The sequence below is a fragment of the Seriola dumerili genome, unplaced genomic scaffold, assembly GCF_002260705.1.
Source record: "Seriola dumerili isolate Sdu_G_001 unplaced genomic scaffold, Sdu_1.0 BDQW01000432.1, whole genome shotgun sequence".
Classification (NCBI taxonomy): Eukaryota; Metazoa; Chordata; class Actinopteri; order Carangiformes; family Carangidae; genus Seriola; species Seriola dumerili.
The window spans coordinates 3,349,482-3,366,533 of NW_019174687.1; the positions used below are offsets into that span (position 1 = coordinate 3,349,482).

The 17,052-nt window shown below is 43.2% G+C and overlaps 1 protein-coding gene across 1 annotated transcript in view; it reads left to right on the forward strand.

Annotated features, from left to right (window-relative positions):
* Positions 1-1,945: 1,945 nt before the first annotated feature.
* adcy8 (adenylate cyclase 8) overlaps positions 1,946-17,052 on the forward strand; it is an 88,196-nt gene continuing 73,089 nt past the window's right edge. The window contains exon 1 of the mRNA XM_022761823.1: positions 1,946-2,860. Within this exon, the coding sequence (XP_022617544.1) occupies positions 1,946-2,860 (915 nt within the window). The remainder of the gene's footprint in view (positions 2,861-17,052) is intronic.

The window sequence follows — 17,052 nt, forward strand, 5'->3', positions numbered from 1 at the left end:
AGGGATTTTAAAGAAGGTTGAAAACTGTTGTAATAGTCACTAATAACACTATTAATAGGTCACTTTTTAAACTTTGAACATTTTTTCAGGCAAGAATGTAGCTGGATAGACTCACAATTTTTTGGTCTGTTTATATGTGAAATTTCGGTTTGTAAATCTGCTGAGACGGATTTTGCAGAATAGCGATAGAGTTGAAACTGTTGCTGGAACAGGAGAGGAGCTTTGTGTTAAGTTGGAAGAACAATATTGTCCATTTTTTATGTTGTTGCATTGATGGTTCCTCTCACTGGAACAACCAGGAAAAGCAGACCCTTTGATTAAAACGTCAATTAGGTTTCACTGAGGTGAACTGGGAAAAAGAAAGGAGAGACAAAGAGAATGAGGAAGGAGGATGAGACAAAAGGCAAAGAATATGAGGAAAGGGAGAGATATTTTGGAGACAGAAGGAGGGATGATGGGAGGTGGAGAGAGAAGGGAGGGAGGGTAGAAACAGGATGAATGGAGAAGAAGAGCGTGGGATGAGGGAGACGGTTAAGACAAGGAGAAAGAGGGAACATACACGCACACGCACACACACACACACACACACACACACACACACAAACACACACACACAAACACACACACACACTCAGAGGTGACTGTGACGTCAAACCGGAGCCCAGCTGACTCGCTCGCTCCGCCGTGCCTCTCGCTGACCAGCCTCGCGCTCTCTGCACAGCTAGTACTCCACGCGGCTGCTGCTGCTGCACGCCCCTTTAAACACAGAAGAAGAAGAAGAAGAAAGGGGGCGAAAACGGGAGAACTCACGCGAAGAGACGGCTCACCAGAGGAGGAGGAGGAACTGGAGGAGGAGGAGGAGGAGGAAGGAGGCGCAGCACGGGGACATATAGGATATTATTATTATTTATTTTTTTGGGCACTTTACATGGAGACGAGCCGCTCTGCCTGGCGCGGTCTCCTCAAAGAGATAACCGAGTAGGATTGTTTGTTTGTCTTGGCACCGCTCCCCGACGCCCTCCTCCCTCTCTCCCTCCTTCCCTCCCTCCCTCACTCCCCAACCTCGGCCAGGTGTTGCATCTAAGCGCGAGCCCCTCGTGTTGATGGAGAGGCGCGAGAAGGAGGGTTGAGGAGCTCGCGTACTCGACTCTGATCCTGTCTGCGGAGCCTCGCGAGCAAAAAACAAGTTGACAATTTTGATTTTATTTTTAAAGAAAGAGATTCTGATTACGGATTTTGTTTTGCCTTCTCTGACGCTGCGGATTTTTACCGGATTTGTCTTTTTTGTGGCATCTTTTATGAACGTTACAGAAAAACGGGAATTAACGTGAGATTTTGTGGGTTTATGGTACTATTTGGAAAAAATGGCAAAGTAAACGGATACAGGTGTGCCAACGACGCACGAGCCATTTTTTTTTTTTTTTTTTTTTTGGGGGGGGGGTAAAATTACATAATCACATTTCTAGCCGTCTGGTCTGCTCCCTGACACCGCTTACACCCGAACTTCCGCCTTGTTTTTTTCACGGATCCCGGTTTTCCGTGACAGCCGTGGCACCCTTATGGTGCGGACGGTCGGCGCACGGTGGTTCGAGGTGCCGCTTGGACACGCCGCCCGGTGTTTCTTTTAGCCCTCAGCACGGAGACACGGTGCATGGTGATGATGGTACGCGGTTAATCCCGGAGATGCTTTTCCACTCGAGTCGGATTCATGGGCTGTTTCTTCAGTGGGATCGTTTGCGTGACAATGACCTCCAACTGCGCTTTACCCCGTGCCGTGCTCGCCGCGCCCCCGGTTCGATGCGCACGACAGGACGTCGTCGTCTCCCCAAAATCGCTGAGCTAACTAACTCACAACCGGGAAAGGGAGGGATAATATCAAACCGAAACAACCGATAGGAGAAGAAGACAATAACAACAGCAGCTGCAGCAACAAGCGGCGGCAGTGATGGAGCTGTCCGAGGTCCGGTGCTCCAGCGCCAGCGAGGAGCTGTACACAATCAACAAGACTCCGAGCAGCAGCAACAACAGCAACAGCAGTGGCAGCGGCAGCGCGCGACCCAAACGGCTGCTGTGGCAGAACGCGGTGCGGCACATCACCGAGCAGCGGTTCATACACGAGCAGGGTGGGGGAGGCGGAGGAGGGGTGAAGGGCATCGGGCCGGACGAGCCCTACGACCCGAGCCAGGGTCCGCGGAAGCAGTCGGCGGGGCGGACGTCGGTGGGAGACCGGCACAACAACGGCGGGACCAAAGTGTTCCCGGAGCGCGCCAGCAGCGACCTGGGATTCCTGCAGATCGACTGCGCGCCGAGCAACTCCGACTTCTTCCTGAACTGGGGCTACACGTACCGGGGTGTCATCTTCCCCACGCTGCGGAACGCCTTCAAGTCCCGCGACCTGGAGCGGCTGTACCAGCGCTACTTTCTGGGCCAGAGGCGCAAGTCTGTGGTTGTGATGAACATCCTGGATGTGGTGACCAAGCTCACCCTGCTGGTGCTGCACCTTACCCTGGCCTCCTCCCCGATGGACCCGATCAAAGGGACGCTCCTGGGCTTCTTCACGGGCATCGAAGTAGTAATTTGTGCCTTAGTGGTGGTGCGGAAGGACACCACGTCGCACGGCTACCTGCAGTACAGCGGCGTGGTCACGTGGGTGGCTATGGCCACGCAGATCCTGGCGGCCGGGCTGGGCTACGGGCTGCTCGGTGACGGGGTGGGATACGTGCTGTTCACCCTGTTCGCCACCTACAGCATGCTACCGCTGCCGCTCACCTGGGCCATTCTTGCCGGTCTGTTCACCTCGGGGCTCCATATCCTGGTCCAGCTGCTCATCTCCCACAATGCACAGCTGTCTACCAACCAGGTAAGCTCTCACCTGCTCACTTTATCTCATCCATCCATGCATCTTCATCCTGCTCTCCATCTTTCCTCTCCTCTTTTTCTCTTCCACCCATCCTCCTCTCTTCTCCTATCCTCTCTTGTTTACTTTCTAGTTTCCCTCTCTTCTTTCATGTGTTTACTTCTTTCTTTTCTTCTCCTTCTCTCTCCTCATCTCCTCTTGCCTCCTCTCATGTTGCCTCTCTTGATTCCTTTTTCCACACTTGTTCTGTCCCCGTTTTTCTTCTCCTTGTGTTTCCGTCTCCTCTCTTCCAGCCTCCGATTCCTCTTCCTGTCCTTTACTGACCTCCTCTCCTTAATCCTCCTCTCCTCATGTTTTCCATCTTCGCCCCATACAGTACATCCCCTTCTTCTCCTTCTCTCCCCCATCCTCCATCTTTGTTGCTCCCTCAACCTCTCCTTCTCCCAATTTTCTCTCCCTGTCTCCTCTTTTTTATGTCTCATCTCTACTCTCTCCTCTTCTCCTCCTTAATTCCCATTCCTCCTTTTCCTATTCCTATAGACCTCCTCTTTTTCCTCCTTCATCTCCCTCCACATCATCGTCTCCTCTCCTCTCCTCTCCTCTCCTCTCCTCTCCAGGAACGTTTTTCAGACTGATGCTTGAAGATGATGATGTTGGTGTTTACTGAAACGCTCAGCTGGGTGGAAACTAGTTGCTGCATTGTGATGTTTTTTGATGTCTGTTTCCTTAAGTTTTTGCTGAGAACTGAAACTGGGCAGCAGTTTATTTGCAGCTGTCACTCACATTAGTGAAACAACACAGCGATTGTGTTATTCTGTGTGAATAGGTGTACAAGTGTTGGTCTGTCTGGGCTGTTTGTTGCTCTGTGTCTCTGACTTCCTGATTTTTTCTTAGCTCTTGAATTCATTGTTTCAGTTTTAGTAATGAAATGTGACACCAGCAGGTCTGACTGCTGAGGTTTCAGCACCAGGAGCTGTCCAACACACACACACACACACACACACACACACACACACACATCTCTCTGTAGTTGTGAGGACACTCATTGACATAAAGCATTATCTAGCCCCTCACAACTAAATGTCTAACACTAACCCAGAGGTTCTTAAACTGTTTCTGGCTTGCCCCCCCTTCAGAAAAGCCCCAACCCCCCACCCCCACCACCTCTGCAGTATGCTCCGTGGCCCCTCCCTTCCTGCCCTCCCGTTTGAGAATCACTGAACTAAAACCTAAAGGTGTGAAGGAGTAGAATTGGTCCACACAAATGTAGAAAGACACACACACACACACACACACACACACACACACACACTGAAATGCACTGCAGCTCCAAATAGTTTCAGCCCCCTCTACTGGTGGGATCAGCTTTCTTTCTTTCTTTCTTTCTTTCTTTCTTTCTTTCTTTCTTTCTTTCTTCTTTCTTTCTTTCTTTCTTTTTTCCTACAGTAGTAATTAAGGTTGTGTAATTACCATAAAGCGTACATTTTTATGTATGTGTACAGTAGCATATGTCTCATAGTTTTACTCCTACTCTCTATAAAAACTGAAGTAAATCAGTGACTTTGAGTTTAAACTGCTGACTTTAATAGTTAATGTGATGGTGTTTACATCCACATCATTTTTACAATCCATCATTGAAATGATCCTAAACTCACAGACAAGGCAACCAAAGAATTATGATCAAACAATGGACCGGTCTTTACTGTCTGAGTCAGTCGCCTGACCCTCAGACCAGCTGATCATATGTTTCAGCGCTGAAGGTCAGACTGAAGACAGAAACCCCCCAGAAAAAGGCACAGGCTTCTCACAACATCAGCACAAATACTGAACGTGACGTGATGACTTTTATTTAAGTTTCTGTCACTTATTTGAAGATGTGGATGTACAATCACTCATATTTAAAATGAGAATCAATCAATACTCACTGACTTTATAATTAAGAGACACTTTATTCTGAAAGACCTTTGTTTCTGCTTAGTATTTGATAGCCTGTACATTTATGTCTATTGGTGGTGCTGGTGTGGAGAGAGAGTGAAGCACACAGCTGTAATCTGTCTGCGCTTGGTCATTATATTTTCACTGAGGTTGGAAAACACTGTCAGTGAACTGTTGCTTATTTTCCTGGACCCTTTCCTGGAGTCTTTGCCTCACTGTCAGGACCTGTCTGGATCTTTTTTTAGACTTCAGATCAAGAGTTTTACACTCACTAAACCTATTTGCAGCTACAACCCCCTGCTGTAGGGGATGACAGTAATGAGCTGAAATTATATTATTGCAAGCTTTCAGTCAGCGTATAAAGCTTTTTGTTTGGACTGTGTCAGTATACATTTGACAGGTTATAGTTGACGCTGTAAAAATGTTTCTACAGCAGGGTCTTGTTTGCTGTCATGACTTTTGCCTTGTGTTTTGAAATGATCATAAAACCACAGAAGAAGAAAATTATCCATCTGTCAAAGGCTTTTGTTTCTTGTTTAACTTTTGAACATGATTCGCCTCAGTTGGTTTGAATAGAGTTTGATTAATTTAATGTAAACAGAGAGGAAATTACTTAGTTGCAGGTTTAGAAGCTGGATCCACTTCCTGTAAGTTGAGAAATGTTAGTTTGATATGTACAGAGGTTGATATTTTACACTTCTCCTGTGTTGTACTTGAAGATATAAGAGGATATATTTGTGGTTTAGAACCAAAAACCATCTCAATGTAGTTTTACATCTCCTCTCTCAGGCTTCTCTCTGGAGATCTAGTAACAACAGGTTGGCGAGGCGATCAGAAGAGTGGAGGCTCAGCCTCTCATCTGATTGGCTGACTGCTTTCTCAGTGATCCAATAAAAAAGATATTGCAGATTTCAGGTAAACACTCAGAGAAACCAAATCCTGCAAGGTTGGATGGTGGGTCCAGGTGGGTGGGGCTTGGAGCATGGCTGAGAGCGGTGACTGCTTTGTTGTGACATCACAAAGTTCCAGAAGTCCTGACGGCTGGTTTTAAGGCTCAGTTTCTGAATACAGGCTGTGTGCATTTCTCTGTGGACTGAGCACTTTGATACTTTCACAGTATTAATATAGAACCTAGACCTGATCTATAATCAAACAACACATGGACATCTACCTTTAGACTATATGGGACCTTTAATGTAAACAGAGAGAGGGAATTACTGAGCAGCAGGTTTAGAAGTTGGATCCACAACCCACAAGTTTGAGAATTGTTAGTTTAAGATGTACGCCCAGTTTAGAATGAAGGTTTTCTTGATTTGTTGTGAGTAGATCAAGGACAAAGTGCAAAAAAAGAAGCAGAAACTGTGTCGTTGTGCAGCAGAGTGTGTGTATGTGTGTGTGTCGTGTTAGCAGAAAACTCTCACCTGGAGCGGATTATTCAGTATGTGAAAATCAAAAGATGAAAGTCTTGAGTCGGATAAAAAAAAAAAAGCTCATTGAAGTCCTTGGATGTGTTTTGCCTTTAATTCAGTGTTTTGGTGTTTCTGGAGATGAGTGTATAGTCACAGGCACAGTGTGTATCTCATTTGAGAATTAAGCTCTTCACGTCGCTTGCACACTTTTGGCTGCGTCTCCAATTTACAAGAGAGAGGCTGGAGCCGTTAAAGTTTTGAAATGAGCAGAGATGAAGAGACAACAGAATGTCAGGCGTGATGAGAATGATATATAGGAGTGTTCGCTTCAAGACACTGAGGACACCTATAGATTTACAGGCCATAAATCCAGACAAAACAGAAACAACACAATGAAACACAACGTTAACAAACAGCACAGAAACAAAACAAACAACTCAGTATCAGCATAAACACATCATAAGATGCTGTTAAATACTTTTCTGAGTATGAACATGTTTCTTCTGCATATTATTTTACAGTTTTAATGCTGTTTTAACACAGACAGCCTTCAAAGACATTTCCTACATGAACGAGTATGAAATTTACAAATGCACAATATTACAAAAATCTACTTTAAATCAATTAAAGTAAGTAGAGTTACACTTCCTGTCAGTTTGTTTGTCTCTGTAATTATACGTTTGGTGGCTGATGGAAAATTCCTGACGTTCAAAATGACGGTGATTCACACTCTGAGTCTCATGTGACATAGTTTGTTGATGTCATTAGCACGTTGTGCCATTTTTCCATCTCTTTGCAATTTTCAGTATCAGTAAAGAGACAAATATGAAACATTCTCATATCCAGGTTTTTATTTTGTGCTGTATATTAAGGCCAGTAGCTCTTTATTTTTGTGTTTGTTACCTTTTTAATTTCATATTTAGCTCTGTTTTTTTAGTCAGAATGATTTGTTAACTAATCAATAAGTGGATCCACAGAATATTACTTTGATGAAAATGGCAAACATTTTCTGGTTCCAGATTTGCAGTTATGTTGTTTATATCATTACAAGTTGAATATGTTTGGGTTTTGAACTGTAAGTGGGTAACAAGAGTTTTAAAGATGTTATCTTGGACTGTGGCACCTTATAATTGGCATTTTCACCATTTTATTGACTAAATGATTCATTGAGTGATAGTAAACAGATTAATCATTGATACTTTAAAATGCAGAGGACAGAGGGGGCGACACTGCAAAAAATAGATAAAAGGAAATAAAATACACAAAATAAAATTAAATACAAATAGACAAAAATAATAACACACCAGAAATACATGCACAGTGCATTTTATTGCTATGTGAGTATCATTGTAAAGAGACATTATACAGACAGACAGTATATAAACCAGGTACGTGAGGCTGTTCGTGAGTCACGGCTTATTTTCAGCAGCTCAGAGTGATGCATGTTGAGACATGCAGGAAACTCCACAAATACTCGTGCTGCAGCCTAAATGCTGCAAAAAGACACTGAGCATGCTCCGTGCGACTCATGCTGCCTTGCCTGGATGAGCAGAGATGAACAGAGCCTTGTCCCTCCACCGGTGTCACGCTGAATCCCATCACACTTCACTTTGGAGTCTCAGCTGACCCTGTGCGTGGTCGCGTAGCTGACTGTAGATGTGATGCAGCTGACTGTACGCTACACTGTCGTCTCTTGTTGTGTAGCTCAGGGGGGATTTCCCAGCTCCCCCTCGCATGGTTGAGCTGCGTCGCTCCACTTGCAGCCACCGACCCAGCGAGCCCCTCACAGGAAAGGTCGGAGGTCGAGAGCCTTCAAGAGGCTGGTGTTAGCTGGATTCAGAGTCTGACACTTAGCTTTTCAGCGGCTGATTGCAGTGTTTTATGACTTTTACCGACTGATGAAGCCTCTGATATCTGATAGATTCAACACGAAGGTGATTCAGCCTGTTTTAAAAGCTTTTCCATTTTTGCTGCTCTAAACGCTCACTGTCAGGTTGATTCTTCTCCGGTTGGTTTCCTCCAAACCAACCAGAGAGGAGAAGAGCCTTGATAACCACCATGACTGAAACAAGAAAATCTTGAACTTAATTAAAGACCAGTGTACAGTACTGAATATCTTTGGGTTTTGAACTGTTGGTCGGACAAAACGAGACATTCAGAAACGTCGTCTTGGAACTTGTAATGGGCGTTTTCACCATTTTCTGAGATTTTCTGATTAATCAATAATCAACAGATTAATCAATAATGAAAAATTATTATTATTATGTCTTCCACTTTTCAACCAAATGTCGCCCAATTTTAACCTTTTTTTGACCTATAAATCACCAAATCATTAACATTAACAAACTATAACAGCTAAATGGCCAAGAATTAAGTCTTGTTGTAGATTTTTTGCTAACATTTTATCCATAGTTTTCATTTTTGACTCATGGATAAGATTTTCATTTACAGCAATTCTCCATATTTTACTGATGTGTAGGAGTGTCTTCTTGAAGTTCAGCGATGAGTCCATTAATTAGCTTCCACTCGTGCTGTGATAAGTCTTAGCTTGTGTCATTATTGTAAGTATTAGCTCGGTAGTATTAAACTCTGTGGGCGGGGGAGGGATTATTTTCAACATTGCGTGCTCGTATTAGTCAACCTGAAAATGCTCCGAGATCAGCGCCTTACATGTTCTGTCTTAATTCGGCGGCAGCGACATGCGAGCGGGGCTGCTGTGGAGCGCATGCAGCTGGATGGACGCAGCGGCGAAGGGAGGATTAGGATGGCTCATGCTGCACTCCTGGGGTTAGGAAGACTGCGCTCGCTGTGAAATTAAACATCCTGGACTCAAGCGACGCTAATCTGCTCTCATGATTTGTGTTTGTTTAAGGATGTGGTGAACATATAATATACTGTACATAATCACAAAGTTACACTTAATGTTTGGACAGGTGGTAGCAAAGAGGGACAGTCATTGATCTTTTTTTTTTTTATAACAAATAAACTTGATTGTAGGTCATACTGTTGTGTTTATAGGACATAATGTGGTGCATTCAATCATATGCTGTGTATTAACGTAGACCAGCCACCATTACACCCACGTATAACACTAATGAAAGTAAAAGATCAAGTGATTTTGCCAAGTAATCTGTCCAGCACGTCCTGTAGAGGCAGTTATGTGTTCAAAACATAGTCATCAAATGCCATTAAAACCACTCAGTAGAAGCACATAGCTCCGCCAAGGCCAAACAATCCTACACGTCTGTTCAGCTCTTAGAATAGAAAAATGAAAGGAAAAAGGAAATAGTCTGATAACATGAATTATTTCCTAAGAAACTGATAAAATGTTGAAAAATGCTCTGTCTTCAATCTTTCATCAAATCTCTATTAAAACCTTGTGTCTGAGCGGAATGGACCGAGCGATCGTCCGTCACGGAGCGTGACGGTGAGCTGCCACCGCGCTGGTAAATGATAGCTTGGTACTGTTGTATATTTGCTGGCTGAAATCCCACTTTTACAGTGTCACATTTCCATTTTTGAAATTAAATTAATATAAGAAAAAAATAAAATGAATGGATTTTATTCTGATCACAATGCAATAAATCATGGAGTTTGACAATTAAAGTCACAGACCAGGAAGTAATCGCTTAAATTCAGGTTTAATTACTTTTACATACAGACTGTGTTTATCAGACAGAAGCGTTATGTTAATGTTGTTTTCCCCAAAGCCTGAGTCATAATTCATCTCAGACTTCCACAGTCAGACAGTTTACCTTCGTTAGTGGGGGAAACTGCCAACTGCTGAAGATTTATATCTTCTCACCTTGGCCCCCATAGCAGGAATTGCAAATACTGTTGAGAGTTGTCCACTTCTCCACCTCTAATGTTGTGCTGTCCTTGTGTAGTGAATGTCCCCCTAAATGCCCCTGTGTTTTATCACTTAATACCTGTTTTCAGACTCTTTCCTCTCCGTCCCTGAGCCTGATTTTTTCTGTCAGACTGAGAATAGCCTCCCATCGATCCAGCTCCGTCTCTTTAGAGCGTCCCTGTTGGCCCCCACATCCTTTGTCTCCGGCCCGTCCAAGGCTTCAATATTGACTGTTGCTTTTCCTTTAAAACCCTCACACCAATACAATCACGCCCCATCCTCTCGCTCTCTAAACAATAAGCGCATATTGACCTACTGCTTGTTTTTTTTTCATCCTGAAAAGACTCCAAATAGACCCGATTCTCCTCATTCTCCCGATTGTCACCGACTGCTGTATTGAGGGCTGCCTTTGTGCAGAAGTCACTTAGCCTTTTTACTTGCTGTTTAATAAACAGAGGCATCAGTAAATAGCAGATTAGCTTGTTCCGGGCAGTGGAGGAGTGTGTGTCTATGATAATGTGTGTATTTTGGTGTTAAGGGAGCGTTCTCGTGATGCCAAGAGCAATATGAAACCGTCAGTAGCAGCGAGTCTTTTTCCCTCTGTTCACACTCATGTTCACACACACACACACACACACACACACACACACACACACACACACACACACACACACACACACAGCGAGAGCTTCGCACCCACCGATTAGCCGTTCTTCAGGCTCGCCGCAGCTTCCTCTTTCAAGGTCAAACTCAGCTTACCTGGAGCGCCGGCTGCACCGAGGAGATAGAGGGGAAAAGAAAGAAAAGCAGGCCAAGTGTGGATTTCGCAAGAAGACTACACGCATGCATTTTCATTCTTCTGCCTTTAGCGCAATCCTGACAAAAAAATGTTTTGTGTATTTTAACATTAAAAAGCCTTTGCTGTTTTCCACCGCTGCGAGCCAGTCACAGTCAAACCCATTTTTCTGTCTTCTCAAAGACGTCCGCTTCGTCTCTGCTTTCATTTACATTTTACATTTCAGGTATTTATGTGAGGAAAGACTGATCACATTATCTGTGACTGATTCTGCGTTTTAAACAGCGCCACTGGCTGATCGTGACCCCGTTTGCCGATTTAAACAAACCGTTTTCTACTCAAAACAATGCACTGTATTGAAAATGCACAGCCAACACGTATAGCAGGATTCTGTGTTTATTCTCACAGCTGTATCCGCGTCTTGAAATAAATCACAAGTTTATAGTAATTGTACTTTGCTGTGTGTGTGTGTGAGCTTGACTGTTGAGGTGCTTATTCATTTGGAGCTAGTGGTGGCTCATGGGAGGGTTTTCACTGCAGCAGGAGAAGCATCAGCTCTGCATTCTGTCTGTTTTATTGAACCAGGTCTAAGCTGACCAGCTGAGACCAGAAAAATGACACCATCAGTCATTTGTTCAGACAATTAAAATGACAGATGTTACATCCTGTGATCATGTGATGAGGTGTGTTACTTCAACACTGGAGATTTTTTTTTTTTACATCCCATCCCCTAGTAACCAACGCCCTTCTGTCATCTTAACCAAGCAGGTGTAGTTAACCTATCTTTAAACACAGACGTGGCTTAGGTAGTCTTCGAAGGAGCTAACAAGCAACCTCACCTTTTTAGAGCTTTTGATCATATCGCACGACCTTCATCAGCAGATTCGGTTGGCTGGTTGTTCTCCTTTGCAGTAAACCTTGACAAGAAGTTCTTAAAGACAAAACTCTCTCAAATCTCGTCTGTGCAGCAGCCTTTTAGGAACCATGGTTACGTTTTGTTGTTAGGTGACCTCTAGTGGCCGTAGTAATTGTAACAGGAGCAAAGGAGGAAGTCCGGTGACGTAGCATAAAGAGAGACAAAGTCCATGTCAAGCAAAAGCACCGGAAAACTCTTCTAGACCTTTTCATGATCAGAAGCAATGATATACTTTATATTTAAATGGAGAGATCACATGGACACATGGAGTAGCTATTCTGGAGCTTTCAATTGTACCACATGATCTTCCTCAGTGGATGATGTTCGTCCAGTTGCCACTGGACTGTCGCTCTTCAGATAATTGTGAAAATTGGAAGTTGCGTCTCTTCATGGTTGAAAAGCTGTTGAAGAGTTTTTTCCTGTCTGATGAGACACAGCAAAACACAGAGAGCTGTAGTTCTCTGGTCAGGAGTCTCTGTCCTGGACACTTCAGTCTCGTGATAAAGTATTAATTAGAATGTGGGAAAACCATGTAATTACTTATTTAAGAAAAACCTGTAATTTTCCTTTTTCTTTCGATGAACGCAGCAACTTTTTTATATCTTTTATGACATATTGTTGGACTGGTCCTTCCGGTCTGATTTTGGTACGAGGAAGAATTTGTGCTTTCTGAGACAGTGATAGGCAGCCATGTTTCTGTTACCTGATGTCGTAGTGACCTTTAAGGCCTGGTTGTCATTCAGACGACATCTTGCCTCGCTCCTTCTATCTGCCTACTCTTTCTTCCCCTCTGCAGACGTTTCCTCTGTGAGCAGCGTTGGACTGACTCAGCTTGATGAAAAATCATTTCTGAGGGAGGAGGGAGACGGAACGGGGAGGCGCAGAGGGACGAATCAGAGACTCCATCCTTTATCTCCCCTCCTTCCTAACCTCTCTTTCACCCTCCTCCTCCTCCTTCTTCATCTTGCCGGTTTCATGCGGTTGATCTTGGACAATCTTGCTGTTACCAGACACTGCACTCAGCCGCTCTTAATATTTAATGAAGGCTCAGGGCCATCAGCCGCAGCTTTTTGAGCTTTTAATGGCGGAGTTTTCCAGTGGCATTTTTACGCTATGACCTCCCAGGCATTTCCAAAAATTACCTCAGACGAAAAAGCTTTTACCGTCCTTCATTCTCATTCTTCTGTCATGTATCAACCTCGAAATCAGAGCAGGAAATAAACACTTTTCATCCATTTAGAAATCAGCAAGGTTATTACAACTTAACTATCCAAACACAATTTGTTTTTTTTAGATGTTTCTAAAGAGTGCCTGTTTAACTGCTGAAGTGGCGAAGCGTGTGATTTAAAAAATACTCTGAAATCCAAATATAGAATAATAATTTGTTTGGTACGTGTCATACTCGGCTCCACTAAATATTTATTTTGCACCAATAAAACTTTTGTTTGAAACTGGCTCATTTTAAAGACATTCATTTATTACTAATGTACCCTGATTTTAGAAGCTCTAATTATCATATTTAACAAGACGTTATCTGATCAGGTTCCCATTTTAATTTGCTGTCGATGCTATTTTCTGTTAAAAAAAAACTGAAACTGAAAACTTGCTCCATCTTTTTCACATTTAAATCCTCCAGGAATCTCATTAAATTGAATTCACTGGAAGGCTTTTATGATGAAACATCTGCAGGAAGTTTTAGTCCCAGTGGTGAGATCTGATTATTCCTTCCTCCATTTTTGCCTGATTGTATGATAAAGTCAAAGCATCAGTGCAACAACAAAAACCAAAAGCTATTTTGATGATTGATCAATCAGTTAATTAAACATAAATGACACAAATTCTCTGATTTAAGTTGCTCTGTTATGCACCTCTTTTGAGAATTTACAGTAGTAACAATGTGTGACCACAATTTTATGATTTACAATGGCATTAATTTAACTGTCTATTTGCACCCCGGTGAAAATAGTCACATGACAGCTATTAGGCTATTTACACCCATATGGAACGTCCAATGGTTAAGTGCCTTGTTTTTTTTTTTTTGTTGATAAAAAACATCGACAGGATGCATAATTGTTGCAATGCTTTGTTTGATATGCGCCATATGCTGGGTGCTGACATAGTATAAAGAGCAACAAAGTCCACATAGGGAGGAGGTTGTGATGGACGAGTGGTTCAAACACAGGGCAGGAGACTGGTGTTAACTCCTGTGTGAAAACATAAGTTGATACTTTATTGCATTATTGATGCATTATTGTTTCTTCTTATTATATTTGGTTTTCAGTCCCACGTGACTTATTGAAATGGCACTAATACCCAGGTGTAAATAGCAATGGGCTATACACCCCGGGTGCGAGCATTGTTGTTTATGGACACCTGGTTGGAAATAGCATTGTTGGCTACACATACATGGGTGCAAATAGCATTGTTGGCTGCATACACTTTGCTGCTTGTCTCTTCCACGTTGTATACACTCAGGTGTAAATAGCCACATTGGCGCTCCACCTTGGGTGCAAATAGCATCTGCCTTGATTTAATCCACAATTAAAATGGGTATAAAACTATTTGATTAAAGACAATTGGACAGTTTTACACTTTGAGAGTCCACAATGTCTCTCAATTAGTTTAAGATGTTAAAGGTAAAAGAATAATACAGATTAAGCAATAACACACATCGTGGTGACGTGAATGGAGGACTTGAGTAAGTGTCCGGCTCATTGCCATCATAAACTTCACTGAAGGGATTTTGGCCATGGTCACTGTTTGTCACCGTGTTTATTCCTGCGGCCTCGTCCTCGGTAAGACCAAATGAAACAGTCTGTCTGGGAGAGTTACAGCCCCGGGGTCTGGGCTCTAAAATGATAAGAAAGATGCCTTGTAGCGGCTCATTTCCTCCTCTCTCTGCTCTCTGCTTTGGGCTCTTAATCCTTTTTGTAGCGTTTGGTGCTGGAGGAGTGTCCTGATGAATCACACCTTGTATAGTTTTACAGAACAGTCAGTTCCCTTCAGGGAATATTGGAGGTGTTTTCCACCTTTTTCTTCCTTTCACTGAAGTTTATTCCTCTGTTGCTTTTATTCAACCGTCATGTCTTGAAGTCTAAATTTCCTGAAATGTAAATGTAAATGTGTCACTTTTCATCCTGCGTCTTTGGCAGCACTGACTTATTTCCAAAGTTACCTGCAAGTCATTCAATTTTACTTGCCAAACACTGACTCACCTCCTCTTCCATTATCGGCCGCGCTGTCTGACATTCATCTCAATGAAAGCCTCTCTTTGTGGCCTTTTCACTGAACTGCTGACACAACCTTATTACTGTTCATATTGCAGCTGGTAAATGGCTAAGATGGCCAACTGCTCTGATGGGAACTCTCGGGCATAAATTGGACAAACCCATTGAGTTTTGGGGAGACGGTGGCTGCATCTCACAAGCAGTGCGTCAACAAAATCTGTTGTCAGGGCCCCGGTGATGCATTTCCTGCTGCACAATCAAGTAAAATCAAGGATCTGACTTGAGACAAAACCAGGTACTTCAGGTGTAAGAAGATGTTTCTGGAGTCTGTGTGGTGTTTGTAAGAAACACATGAAGGTGCAGCGAGCTGTTCTGTTTCAACCTGACGACTAAAAGACAGAGCAGGGTCACGTGCAGAGTAAGACTTTAGCTTGAAAGTCATGAAAACAAACAGAAAATGGTTCATCTCGTTGAATGCTATGCCAGCGGTTTTGCAATGATGTTGTAGCTGCTCGATCCATGCTGAAAACTTGATTTGAGCTACGCATGTGCACAAACGTGGTTATTGGTTAGAGTTAGGGTTGACCCGCTTGTTCGATACTGATCAGGCACTGATGCAAACTGGGTAATGACAGATGTTACAAGAAAACATCCTTTTAACGAGAAAACTTGGATAGACAGTACAACCCTGTCTGCATTCACTGGGATATGTTTTTATTTACATGATGAGGAAGTTTGTTAAAGAAGCGTAACTGACAAGTGGCAATATGTTGATATTAAATGTATCTGCAAAATGTTCAAACACAGCTTGTGGCAACTGAACCATAATATAAAGAATATAAAGAAAAAATAAAAAATAATTAAAAATAAAATAAAAATAAAGTCATATTTAACCAACATATATTCTGTATTTTGATAAAAACCAAAATCTATTTTTTGGTTGTACACAATATTTCCACGTACCAATCTCTCTGCTGTGAGGATTTGCTGCTTTTCTTTATCCTATGCGTTAATTAACTGAATGTCTTTAGGGTTTTGGGCTGTTCGTCAGTCAAAACAAGACGTGGTCACATTACATTGAGCCTTAGGAAAATCCTAAAGCACAATCTGCCTTTGTTCTGAGCCTGGACCGTGAAATTTTTAAAAGGTTTTGGTCAGAAGATCAGAAGAGTTTTTGTGCAGAAAATTAAGGGGATTAAAGGATCAAAAATATACGAGGGAGCGGGAGAGAAACCACAGAGCTCTTAAAAACTAATTAACATGATCTTAAGTTGAGTTCAAAAACCAAAGCAGAGCAGTCAGCTCTGTACTCAGGGTGTGTTCAGCTCCCCTTGCAACTCGTCCTCCTCATTATGAGCTCCTCAGCGTCCCTCCCACTGTTTGTTGTGTCCCAGTGTAGCTGGGACCCCAGGCTGGGTCGGGGGGGGCGGGGGGGGGGTCAAAGGACAAGGCGTATTGATTATCTCACACAAATCAGCTCTTTCTTAATGGACAGTGTGGTGAGAAGCCTGACCTCAGACCTCTGCTGCGAGGTCACCTGAGGTCAAACACGCGCAACCAGTGGAATAATGACCAGAAACAGGTGAAGAGCTGGCGCATGATTGGGATCATGACTGCAGAGACGCATGTTCAGCATCACGGTGTCAGTTCAGAGATCCATCCATCTTCATTGAGTCAGGAGATTGACCCCCCCACCCTCCACATGTGGAGTCATGTAACACATATTTTTTTGACCTGTTTCTAGTCTTCCATTCCCAGTTTCCCAATGAGCGCTGTCAGCAGTATTCTATGTTGAATTAATATTGACATAAGACATTATCTTGATGTTGAATTTTGGTCACCTGACGTCACAACCTACATTCGACCAGATATCAACAACATTGGTGGCCAGCTGCGTACCTGCAGGGTTAATTCTCCCGTACCTGCCCTCTATTTGTTCTTCTATCTAAGAAAGGACAACAGGCCAAGGTGTGCATATGGGCTTCCTCTTAGTGGTGAAGGTTGTTGGTTGTGTATACATTCTGAAAGGATGAAGACACTACACAGGGATGAAAACTATATA